The sequence below is a fragment of the Melopsittacus undulatus genome, chromosome 9 (assembly GCF_012275295.1).
Source record: "Melopsittacus undulatus isolate bMelUnd1 chromosome 9, bMelUnd1.mat.Z, whole genome shotgun sequence".
NCBI lineage: Eukaryota > Metazoa > Chordata > Aves > Psittaciformes > Psittaculidae > Melopsittacus > Melopsittacus undulatus.
In genome coordinates this window covers 25,056,389-25,069,202 of record NC_047535.1, presented here as the reverse complement: position 1 = coordinate 25,069,202, position 12,814 = coordinate 25,056,389, and the positions used below count along the sequence as shown (strand labels likewise).

Genomic DNA, 12,814 nt, shown 5'->3' with positions numbered 1-12,814 from the left:
CTTTTTGGGTATTTTACTAAAAACCACATTAACTGATATTTTAACCAGAGCGGATAGGAATATTTTCCGATCTGTGTGGTTGATAAATTTAAAAGTAGAACAGTAGGCATGTTATTACTCTCAGTTTTATTATTTAAAGCTTTTGGTATTCACACAGCAACAACAGATGCTTCAGGCTGCATCTCAGTCATTGAACCACATATGTTTTTCTATCACATTATTACTAAACTGAAGCATCACACTTCCAGACTTTTCCCCCTTTCAAGAAAAAATACATAATTATTTATGCCAGATATTCCACCCCAAAACTAACAGGACTCCCCCTCTTCCCTCCCACTGATCAAAAACTATGTAAATGACTGACAAATCTACTTTCAACACCTCTCATAGCTGTCGAGAGATTACAAATGTAGATTTTTGCTGATACTGCTGATTAGAAAGTCTTTTTTCCTCCAAAAAACTGAAGGTTTTTGTTTGCTAGACACCAGAGATAAGCTCTGACCACAAGTACAGTTGCTAATTCATAAAAACTATTAAATTACTTAGCTGCACATTGATTTCTGCAATTAAAGAATTCAGTTTATTAAACTGAGTTGCAGAACAGCAGAGTCAAACCATACTCCTAATTTTCAAGGCCTAAGTATTTGTGTGCATCAAACACCTGTGCCTTTTCTGAATCAACAGACATGTTCATCCAATCACTAACCTGGTAGAAAAAAAAAAACCCAATCAGCATTTTGATCTGCCATAGAAGAAGACACAACATCCACATGGCAAGTCCACTCATTTCCATGTGGGGAATTCACGACAAAGCACTTCTTACCCTGCAAGCAGCACATTAAGGTAAAAGTCTCCTGAAGAAGAGTCAAGTTCTGAAAGAAAGTTGCATTGGGCTGGTTGATAAGAGACATCCAAGAGCTGACAAACCCCGATGAAGAATCCCCAGACTTTGAAAGCACTGAATAACAGCATTCAATCAAAATACTGCTACTACAGTCATGTTATTCCTCCCAGTTGTACCCGGGATGGGGTGAACTTGTGAGCAGAAAACGAACAAGGACTGTGACATGATACTGCTCTTTCACTTCTGAAGCAGAAGCAGGGGGAGGGGGGACCCAACAACAACAAAAACACAGTCCCAAGAAATCCCCAACACCTCAAATGAAACTGATTGTTGAGACTTTGTACTGGCTGCATTCACACAGCAAGTTCTCTGCAGTTCCTCACTTTGCGTCAGTCAAAACAAACGTTTTCAGAGCTGATTTAAGTGTTCGCACTGTAGGATGGAAGCTATTTAAACTTCTGCAAACATTGATATTAAAACATACCTTAAGCTCGCAGCCCATAATTTGCTATCAATTTACAAAACAAACAGCAGTGCTGCAGGTGAAAAGTCCTTGTGATGCCAGAAATATTTCATCATTAGTATCTTTAACAGAAACACCCAAGTGTAATTCTACTATAAATATTGATTGTTTTGTATTTAAAGACAATCAGGTTACAGAGTCATCATCCACTCCAAGAGTGTTAAAAACTAATCAGTTGTTCTTAACACAGCCTTAAAGTGACATGCTTTTAGGATCAGCTAGCCAAAATATCTAACCATTGCATATTTATTAATTATAAGATGGTAGCCAGGACAGATTCATTCCCTCACTGAACTGACTGATATGAATGAAGAACAGTAAAAACTGATTTGTAGGGCTTGTCTACATGAGGATTTTATTACAAAGGGGATTAGGGCATGGGTTTTAAAGCACAATAATTCTTCTGTACTAGAAATATCAACTGTATGGTCTAGCTTAATTATCTGAAGTGGATTAAACTAAACCACATAAAAGAAACTGCTGCCAAATGATAACAGTGTTCACAGGCAAAAAGTGTGGAACAGCAATTGCAGGCTTCCATTCACACAAAGGATGACGCATGCAACTGATGGTACATGTGTAAGAAGCATAGCTTGATCAAAGATCACCTTTTTAAGTCCTGTATCAGTTTTTCAAAACATAAATCAAGACTCAACAGGTATGGATTTGGTACAATGTATCTGAATTCAAAACTATTACCTAGGACTTTAATGTGCCATTTATTAGCTGTTTCCAAACCTTTCATTTCCTTGTGGAAGTACATTTTCCTCCGTTTGCCAAAAGCAGACTTTTCACTATATTATCCCAAGAGAGTGAGAAACATGTTTCTCTCATTCATTCTCATATTCTTAAACTGGAGTTGTATACTGGAGGGAAGTGTAAGTTAAGCATTACTATAAAGTCAGCACAGACTGCATACACAGTGCTATAAACTTCTGCAAGTGCAAATCCTTCTTAAGCATTTTCCTTCACTATTTTCTCAATAACAAGATTATGCTTTTAAAATACTTGATAACTGGAAGACCAGTTCCCAAACCCCTTATTTTCATGTGAGAGAAATACAAAATTATAATTTTCCAGTTTTAAACATTTGCTGTTCAACACAATTATGGGAAGTAAAACTGTACCTTCAGTAATTTTTTGTCTTTACTTAAAGACTACCAGCTTATACTGTGGTCTTACAGACAAAATAGTTGCACATTACCTAGTCTGGCACTGAACAGCTGCTCCTAAACAGCACAGATGTCTTCAATCCTTTCCCCTTACTTGACAAATAAGCAATTAGTGACAAGCCTTTAAGATGACTGGCTAATAATTATACCACTATATGCTTCCCTTCCACTCAAACAGAAGACCAAGCTTGGACAGTAAGTAACCAATGAACTCCATTAGGAAATATCTTTATCCTCTCCCATCAGGGGACACAGAAATACAGACAGGACCACAGAATTCCAGAAGCAGCAAGCCAGGCACCTTACTGGAAAGCTCAAGGGTAATTGCTAAACTCAAGAGTAAAAATAACTTCAAACTGTTAGTACCCACTTTGTAACACAGAGTGAGGTCTGGCTGGCACTGTTTCCACAAAAGCTGACACAAAAGAAGTGTAAGTTCAGTGACCAGTCTCATTTCTTCCTCTTAGCAGTTTTTTGTACTCCAGCATTCTTGGTGTGCAATATGCACAACAAAAGGACAAACTCAGAGACAGCACCAGTTAGAAGCTGCAGAGTGGCATAAATCTAATTAAGTCTAAGTGGTAAGACTAAAGGAACATAAATTAGAACCAGATACAGATCAGCTTCCTCACATGCAAGTTGCACTGACTCAGACTTCCTCTGGATTCTCTAAATCCAGCCCAGCATTCCTACCCTGTGGAATTCAAACTAGAGTCTTAGGCAAGTTAACCAGAAAGAATGCATCTAAGCTAAATGGAGAATACATATTCAAAATGCATTAAGTAAATGTATTGAAAAGAAAGTATGTTAAACTTTTGCCTTTTCTACAAATGTTAGCTTGTAAGAGAAACACTCCAGGCCAGAGAAGCTCCTGAAGGACTTTGCCTGTTGTTCATTTTACTAGTAACAGTAAGTAACTAGCAGACAACCAAGTCATCCTATTACAGTGGGATCTGTAAAACTGGTATGCATCCCATACTGCGGTGAACATGAAAGAACACCAAAACCCAACACCCATTATAAACCAAAGAGCCATGAAATGAAACCTTCATTTTTACAAACCTCTGGAAGAGTGTGCTACTATTACCTTGGTTAAGGTCCCTTCCAACCCTAACCTATGATACTACGAACATACACACAAATTCCAGCCCTTGCCCAAATACACCCTGCATGTTTACTTGGCAGTTATTTTAGAAGGTTCAATAGCAACATTTGAGGCAATTACTTTTCAAAAAATATATAAAGAATAAAGGAACAAAAACCAAACGAAAAGCTGAACTCATCTTAAAAGGTGATTTTATGCATAGAAGCTACACACAAAAGCAGTCTGAAATTCAAACTAGCATTTTTGTAGTCAGCATCTATACAGATTGATATCCAAGATACATACACTTCTTGAGTGCTTACACTACTTGGACAAAAAATGACCAAAGACATTTATTACTAAACATGCAGAAAACAATCTGATCTACAAAGTAGTACTGCAATTTGTCTGACCTGAAAACACTATTCTAACATTAGTTAACCCATCTTAAACACTTAACGTTAAAAGTAGTGATTGGCATCCTGAGTCTCTTTAGCTGGAGCTGACATAATTTGCTATGTTAAAATCCTGTACTCACCTTTTGCTGGCTGGGAAAGGAAAATTAAGTGCTCATTACTGATAACAGTCCACTTCTAAGTTTTTATGAGCTGAAAAGGAATCTTTGCCCACCCAGTTATGTGTTCTTAAACAAGAACAGGTCTACCAGACATTATTAAGGAGCATGAGTTCTCAAATCATCTCCAGTTCAACACCAGTTCCATTATAACTTTCTGTTCACTAACAAAGCAAATGCAATTGGGAAAAGAGAGCACCTTTATACAAGTCATTAAGTACATTTTCCAAACACAGGAATGATTCTCTCTTGTGTACTAATTTAATTGCCATGTATTGGCTTTGGACCAGAGGAAGACAACCTTTGAAGGGCTTCTGAAGACATTTTTCTACCTGTCTTGGATTCAGATGGATGCACAGTTGGATGAAGACAGCATCTAGGCTGATACACAGTATAAACATAAAGCATCTGGTTTCAACAAAGCAGAGAACTAAATTTCAGACTTACGTTTCTCATCATCAGCATGTACTAGAGATGCTGCTCTCGACAAAACATCCAATGGAGTCTCCATTCCTCTCTGGATCCTGGAAAATTCAGAGCCAAAGTTTCAAAGAGTAAACTTACTGAGTCCTTACTACAAAACAACATCCTAGGTAGTATGCCACTTGTTCATAGCACACACACACCAGATTTTACAGAAGGAAGTAGTCATGAGCAAGAGCACAACAGCAGAAAGAATAAAAAATGCAGGTTTCTGCTGCTTTTTTCATGTTATACTACCACATGATTTGTTAAAATGAAGTCATTGCTGAAAACAAGGAACACTGGAATTAGCTTTCCCACCAACTACTCCTCCAAAACAAATCAGAAGACCAAATTCTCAAGTATTTGGATGAAGCTGGTGATTGTTGCTTATTTGGTTGCAGAAAGGTAATGTGCTATATGCTATAGGCAATATTCCCTCCCACATGCCAGCCTTCCATGCCAGTAAATAGCTACTTGGAACAATATCAAGAGATGCAACTCATCTGAAGTGAAGATGACAGCTGGCCTGACTGCCTACATGAGCGTAAGGCTGCTTTAGACCATAGTATTCAATGGACTTGCACTCCATACTCTGCTAAGCCAAAGTAAAATAATCCAAAGCTTATAAGCCATTAAGACATTTTCTTACCCAAGAACATACAAAGACCGTGTGTGTGTATCTGTAAAACCACAGAAAACTAACTTGTATAATCACAATCACACCTCAAAACTTTTCCCCATTTCTCTTCCCTTACAACACGTAATTCCCATACATGAAAATGAACCCCATTTCTGTGGTTTCTGACTTTCAGCCTGGGAATAATGCTGATAACACTAGCACTGCAACAGCTACTAAGAAGGAGAAAAATGACCGCTACTGCTAAACCCAGGACAGACTGTTAAGAGTTTTATTGGGTTTTACCCCTGCAAAACTAGCATGCTGGTCTGACATAAGAACTGCTTACTGGAACTGACTTTACAGTATGAGCTTAAAAATAAAAAGGTAGCGGCAACTACTAAATCTCAAACACATGTATATGGACATAACAACACGCATATGTTTGGGAAGCAATTCCCTTGACTTAGCACTATAAATAATAAACCTCCCTATCCTCCCTCCCTCAGCCTAAATAATGTCAAAGACTTGAAAACTAAAAAGGATTTTTGAAGCATAACAGAAAGTATTTTGAAAGTATTTTTAAAAATGAAAACCTCTATTTTCAATAAAAAAATAAATCCAGTCTTGTTTGCCCAGAGCTGTGCAAGTGGAAGAGACGTACTTAAAATAACAAAGTGTAGCACTTGAGGATTAAAACATGCATCTCCCTCCCTGTCAGAATCAGCTTTTGCTCAAGAACAGTATTTTAACCCAACTTATAAAATCAACTATTTCATTTAAAGACAGCATGTGTGGGCAAGAGGTTTTAGGAAACAAGATCTTAGATTCTTATTTAACCAAGTCTGTCTTCATTAAACATATCTTCATACAATAGTTGATGTTCCAAACCAAAGCAGAAACTTGGAAGAGAGCGTTCACTAAAGAAGCCTTCAGCATCATTCCACTTTGATCCCTTTAACCTTGATGATTGGTTTCTTTCCTGTGTTTTGTCTTTGTGGAGTCTAAAATAGCACCACTTTATTTCTCGCCAGGCTGTCAATTACCAACCCTTTCACACAGATTCCTCTATCAGAGTGAAAACTCTGTTGGAAAAATTATCAGAATATGTCTGATCGGATCAGACATATGATCAGATGATGCAGCTGCGCCAAACCAAAAGCTAACTCATGATTTAGTAATAACCAACTCTGTCCTAACTTTCAAAGGCAGCAATACGCAGGTTTTGGTCAACTCTGTAGAAAAACCCTCTTGATAAAGAACAATACAAAGGATAGTAATATGTCTCACTGGAAATAAATTGCTGCTTTAAGATTTCCAGGACTTTTCAAATAATGGGAGTAGCAGATGCCCAATCCCTTTCCGGAACATGCTCCTAGTAAGAGAATTAGCTAGTGTCAGAAATCCACACTGAGAGAAGGAAACAGGAACCAAGTCTTAATTCTGTCCAGGAAATTAGACCCTTTAAAAACTATTTCACTAAAACTGGCCCTAACAGTGTTTTGTAGCTTTGCATATTGTTAAAGATCACATCATGAGAGAGCTGCAGAAGTACTTCCCTAACAGTTAAGGTCTTGTGAAGAATGCTGTGTTCATTCAAGAGTTTCCTTGAAGCCACACTGTTCATCAAGAGGTCTGCAAATTCCAGGGAGCCATACCACATGTACTGTGACTTTTAAACATGCTGAACACATTTACAGTTATGAAAATCACCTTCAAGGAGCTATCAACTTCTGGTTTATTTTTCAAATAATATGAAATATCTTTCTCTCTAAATTCACAAGCCAGGGATAACGGTTCAGGAAAGAAATGAAGGTTGCCTACGAGAATGAGAGAGGAGGAATCTTTTCTTAGTTCGCAGCTTAAAACCCTAATTCCATCGTGGCAAAGACAGTGACTGCTACAGCTACTCCATGGCAGCCTTCAGAGAACAGGCTGGTCACCCTCAGAAGGCCTCATGCTTCAGAGATGAAAGAGTAGCTCAATTTCCAGGATTCTGACAAAAAAACCCCAACATACTCATGATGAAAGGCAGCTAATTCTCTGTGAGACACAGAAAACTGTCTGTACAGCAGAAACCAACAAAGATCTAAACTGGAATTTACTAGCACCCCTGACTGGGTAAAAACCCAGCTCTCCAGCCTATGTGCAAGTATATTGCTCTACACTAGAAAGGGAAAACAAGTGACTAGCAAAGAACAAGAACACAAACTAAACCTCCTCTGGATAGCTCCAATTTAAATCCTGTAGGAACAGACTCGTAAGTTTCTCACTTGTTACAAAATCTTAACTGTTAGAGACACAAAAGTACTTTTACAAGCATTCAAAATAGCGTTATCCACTGTAATTTCAAATACCAATTTAATATCTTAATCCTTTTATTTATCAGTTACTGCTTCCACTCAACATCCCCCTAATTTGTCATCTCACCTACACTGCAAGGAAGAAACATCCTGAAAACACAGCAAAGACATGGAACATCAAATCACAGAGACACAACATCTGAGACACAGGTAAGTTACTAAACACTGATGCGCTGCAGGTTTTTTATGCAACACTTGAAGAACATAACACCCATTAGTGGAATGAAACAGCACATTACTCTCCCTCTCCTTTTCAATCTTTTGCACATTCCATGCACATATGGAATACTCTCAGCTCTGAGAATGCCAGGTAACGTTTTTTGGGGGGGGGGTTGTTTGTTTGTTTTTTTTTTTTAAGACTATGGAGAAACTAAATCTTTTTAAAATTAACAGTTAAGTGACTTCATGGGTTGTATAGCACCTTCCAAGCACCAGGGAAAGCATGCGGGCAAAACCCCTCAAGTTGCTTGTTTGAAGCTTCAGTAAACAGGCAGTGGAGAAACAGCATCAGAGACTAACTGCAGACTGAACGACGAGGCATTTATTTAATCCCACAAAGTTATTATTCCCAGTGGGGTATGACAGGGAAGATTTGAAATAAAGAGAAGATCTTTCTATTTGATTAACAAAAGAAAGGGGGAAGAGCAAAGGGACAGATAAGATTTGACATAACCTTGAAGATTCTGTTTGCAGCAGCAATCTCTGTGATGGAGATATGATGCGGTTTGTGTAACAGATGTTAACTAGTAACTGAAATAACACTTTAGATGACAGAAACAAGGAAAAAGTTGGGCAATGAGAACAAAAGACCTGTATGAAAGACATGCTGTGCAGATAAGAAAATCAGAAGAGTTTATATGTCATTTGGACACAAAGATCTAAAAAGAGGTCAAAGTCATAAAGATACTTGGATTACAGGTCTGACTGACAGAATAGCAGCATGGCCCACAGCCATTGCTAACACGTTAATAAGAACCATCTGAAAGCAGACACTAGTAAGAGCTCTCTCAAGCTTGGCAAGTGTGAACTAGAGATAGATATCTACGTGATGCCAAGGAGAGAGAAAGGCTGAACTCTTCAATGATGTAGAGAAAAGTATGGTACTTACATTCATATCCCTGGTGAAATTGCAGAGATAAGGTTGGAGGGAGAAGTGGATTAATAAACAAAGCCCATTATAACAATCAGAAAGTGAGAGAGGAACAACAAGACACTCAAGAAACAACCAAGATTGAGGACTTCAGTGTAGATAAACAAAAGTATTGGGAAAACAAGATTAACTGAAGATCAGTGTCAAAGATCAGCTCACATCCAGGAAGATACGGGCATGGTACTTCCCTGTCCAGTTCAGAACCAGAAGCACCTAGAGAAAGAGTCTCCAGCTGACTGAAGTAGAAGAAAGCTAAGCTGAAGAGGAAAGCCAGTCAAAATTTATCAGCACAATCAATAAGACTACAGAATAAGGGAAGATAAAGCAGAAGCTTGATGCAAACTAGGTCAACATCTAATTTTTTACGACAGGAGAGAGTAAAGCATATTTGTACAGTGAATGAGAGTAATAATAAGCACATTGTATTCAATGTGTCCTCAACAGCCACAACACATTAAAATTCCTTCAACCATGCTTAAATCAGAGCTTCTCCCTGCAGGTACATAAAACCTGTGGAGATACCTGTGTGAAATGCCAACCCTAAGTGTGACTGGCATGTAGCACAGATCATCCTTCTGCATTTAAACTCCCAATCTTCAGAGTGAATTCATGCTACTCTGCCAAAGAATCCTCAGAATACCCTTTTCGGTGGGTTTTTTTTTTTATGTATTTATTCAGTACTTTGGTGGTTGGGTTTGTTCTTTTTCTCCCCATGCTTGTTTTTCATCTGGAAAATGTGTTTGAACAGGCAACTCTTCAAGCAGAAACAGCTTCCCTATTTAACTTATCACACAGAAAATTAAAAGCTTAAAGCAACGCTTTGGCATTTTACTTTGTGTTTTTTGTTTGCTTGTTGCATAAATCCTCCTTACCAAAGTAACATTCTAAAAAGAATGCTATTAGCAGTGGTATTCGAATTAGATGCTAACAAACGTAAGAAATTAAAGGTGGAGAAGTCTAACCTGACCACATCTTGTACCTACAAGATTGCTCGGTCCATCCTCTGTTACACATTCTGTTGCAAACATATTATGAAACATATAACCAAAGAAAACTTCTGTTTTTCTTTCTGAACTGAAAATACCTCTTATTATAGAAAGCTGTCAAATGTAACCAAAAGCAATTTGCCTTCCCAGTGTCTCCATACTGTATTAGTTATCAAAGCTACACATATTTTAAAAAAAACACCTCCTTATGCTTTATAATGCGAACGTGCTTTTCAGTTAACACACCCCAAAGGCCCGTGTCAGTGATTTTCTATGCTGATTTAGCAACTCGATGTATTTTATACTACCCCACTATTCAATGCACCCCTTCCAGCACTTCTTGGTGCTCCTCACTTAGCACTGGCCTTACCCCTACTCTATGGTGGGTGTTAAAGCTAGTCGGTGGCATTCATCGCATTGAGATAAAGCAAGCTTAGAAACACAGCACCCAACACCCAAACGCCACCCCCATTCCCCACAGCGTGCCTCCAGGATGCTGGTGATCCAACAACTGCTTCAGCCCAGCAGTTTGCTTCAAAACCCAACGTACGTGCACAGCGCGGGCACACCCGAATTCCACCAGCATCCTAACGGGCCAGAGCTGCTTTATTTGTGACTGAAAGCAGCTCTTGTAACTGCTCCCCAAAAGCCTCGCAGCCTGATCCCAAATATCAAGATCATAACGGGGGTATCAAAGAGAGTGTAGGGAATTTATGCAAAACACACTTTACATTAGAAACACGCTCACGAGGCTGCAGATAGGAAAATATCAAATAAAGGCCAAGAAGTTCGTAGAAGAGCCTTAAAGTAAAAAGTTGACGCATCATTAAGGCGGGAGAGGCAGACTGCCGCCAGATCTAAGCGTAGCTAATAGCACTGCAAGAGAATTTCGCTCAGTTCTCACAACCTACACTTTGTTCCTCCCCCAGAACCGCTCCTCTAACAACTCCCTGCTGCACAGCTGGAGAAAATCTAATCAAACTACCCTGCAGGAGGAAGCCTGGGGATCCTGATCAACCAGTCTCCTCTGCGGTTTAACTTAAAAACCTCCATTAGTTCCGATAATCCCGAAGCACCAGCAGAGTAAAGCGGTAAGTAGCTGTCTGCACGGTTTGGTAGGCGTTCAGTGGGACGGTGGTTAAGCCGCTCTCAGGACAGAGGTGCACTGCTGCCATGTGCAGTAAGCTCGGCTCGGACAATTAATTACTACTGATTACAGCTGGGAACCATAAAGCCAGCCTGCCCGAGCAGACCGGAGCCGCGCTGCTCCGCAGTACATTAAGCAATCTCTACAGATGGGCACACTATACGCAAACGCCTGAGCAGTGCCCTGGGGCTAGCTCTGCGGTTCTCCACCGCAGGACCCTGTGCCCCCGGCGGGTGTTCCGTGCGCACAGCGCGCTCCGAGCAGGCCGAGGAGCGGGTTTAAGATGGCAGTCAGGGCTGCCCGCAGGTAACCGCGGGCTGTTCCCCGGCAGCTCCCCCGCGCCTCCCGCCGTTACCTGGGCAGCCCCGGACACCGCCGTCCCTTCCCCGGGGGCACCGGCCGGCAGCGCGGGAGAGCGGCGAACCCCCGCGGGAACGGGGCGACCCGAGTGCTGCCGACAGCGCGGCCGGGCCTGAGTGGGCTCTCTGAGGTAACTCCACACTCGCCACCCACCGCGGCCCTCTCACGGTGACGGCAGTTCCCGGACCAGCGCGGTTCCCGGCCCAGAGGCAGTCCCGCAGCGCTGGGGCTGCCCCAGCCGTGAGATCGCCGCGTCCCGCCTGACAGCGCCGGCGGGGCGATGCTCGCTCCCCTCAGCGGCCGGGCCCCGCGGCAGGAGCGAGGGACGCGCTCGGGGAGGGCGGCGGGGCCGCACCCGCGGGGCACCTGTCCCCTTCACTCCCGCCTCCAACGTCCCACCGGCGGCGGGGCTCGGCTCCGCGGGTCACTCACCAGGGTGCTCCCGGCCGGACGGCGAGCAGCTGCGGCGGCGTGCCTAGGGCGGGCGGCCGGGCCGGAGCGGGGCGCAGCACAGCACAGCGCTCTGGAGAGCTGGTTGTTTACTGCCGGGCCAGGGCCGGGGCCCCGGCGGCGAGGCGGAGCAGGCGCGGCGAGCCCCGGCGCCGCTCGCTGCACGGGCCCGGGGAGGAATCCCAGGAATGATGGAATTCTCCTCCTAGCAGGTGGGGAGAGCGCAGCGGCCCCATTGGCTGGGCCAGGCTATGAGGTCAGCATAATTAGGGTAATGAGCCGCTGACATCATAACCTCGCAGGTAGGGAGAACGCGGCGCGGGCGGCGAGCAGGAAGCGGGACCGCGGCAGCCAGGCCCCGCCCGGCAGGCGGAGGAGGAGCAGCGGCAGTGCCCGCCCCCGCGGGGCTGGCGCGGAGCAGGGCGGTCACAGCGCTGGCTCCCGGGCGTCAGAGCGATGGGGAGATTGGACGTGTTGTGATTGCTTTAATCTGCCAGAACAGGGGAGACTGAGATGAGCTCTTAGGCAGAAGCTCTTCCCTGTGAGGGTGCTGAGGCGCTGGCACAGGGTGCCCAGAGAAGCTGTGGCTGCCCCATCCCTGGCAGTGTTCAAGGCCAGGTTGGACACAGGGACTTGGAGCAAGCTGCTCCAGTGGAAGGTGGCCCTGCCTGTGGCAGGGATTGGAACTGGATGAGCTTTAAGGGCCCTTCCAACCCAAGCCAGTCTGGGATTCTGAGTGTGTTTGATATTTTCAGGACTCCCGGCAGTTTAGGTGCACATCTTAATAAAATATTTTGCCTGTTCTGAGTAATTTCATGATATTAAACCATCTGACAGCTTATACATATGAATGAGCCACTTTCAGAAGGATGATAGGCCAGAAGGGGCCCCGCCACAAAGCTCTGTAGGGTTGCTGGTCTGTGGTGGAACCCAAGAAGCGCACAGAACAATGAAAATACAAAGAGTTGCAGTAGAATTCTGCTCATGGTGTTTCTCTTGTTCAACTCCTCCTCCTTTCAGTGCAACAAATGTACACGCTACCATAATAAATGCATAGGTATATAAATGGCAGCACAACTG

The 12,814-nt window shown here is 42.6% G+C and overlaps 1 protein-coding gene across 1 annotated transcript in view; it reads right to left on the bottom strand.

Moving 5' to 3' along the window:
- The window catches only part of VGLL4 (vestigial like family member 4), a 76,343-nt gene extending 64,350 nt beyond the window's left edge, over positions 1–11,993 (bottom strand). The window contains exons 1-2 of the mRNA XM_034066088.1: positions 11,717–11,993; positions 4,645–4,721 (exon numbers count right to left, since the gene is read on the bottom strand). Of these exons, the coding sequence (XP_033921979.1) occupies positions 4,645–4,708 (64 nt within the window). The 5' untranslated portion in view covers positions 4,709–4,721; positions 11,717–11,993. The remainder of the gene's footprint in view (positions 1–4,644; positions 4,722–11,716) is intronic.
- Positions 11,994–12,814: the final 821 nt, after the last annotated feature.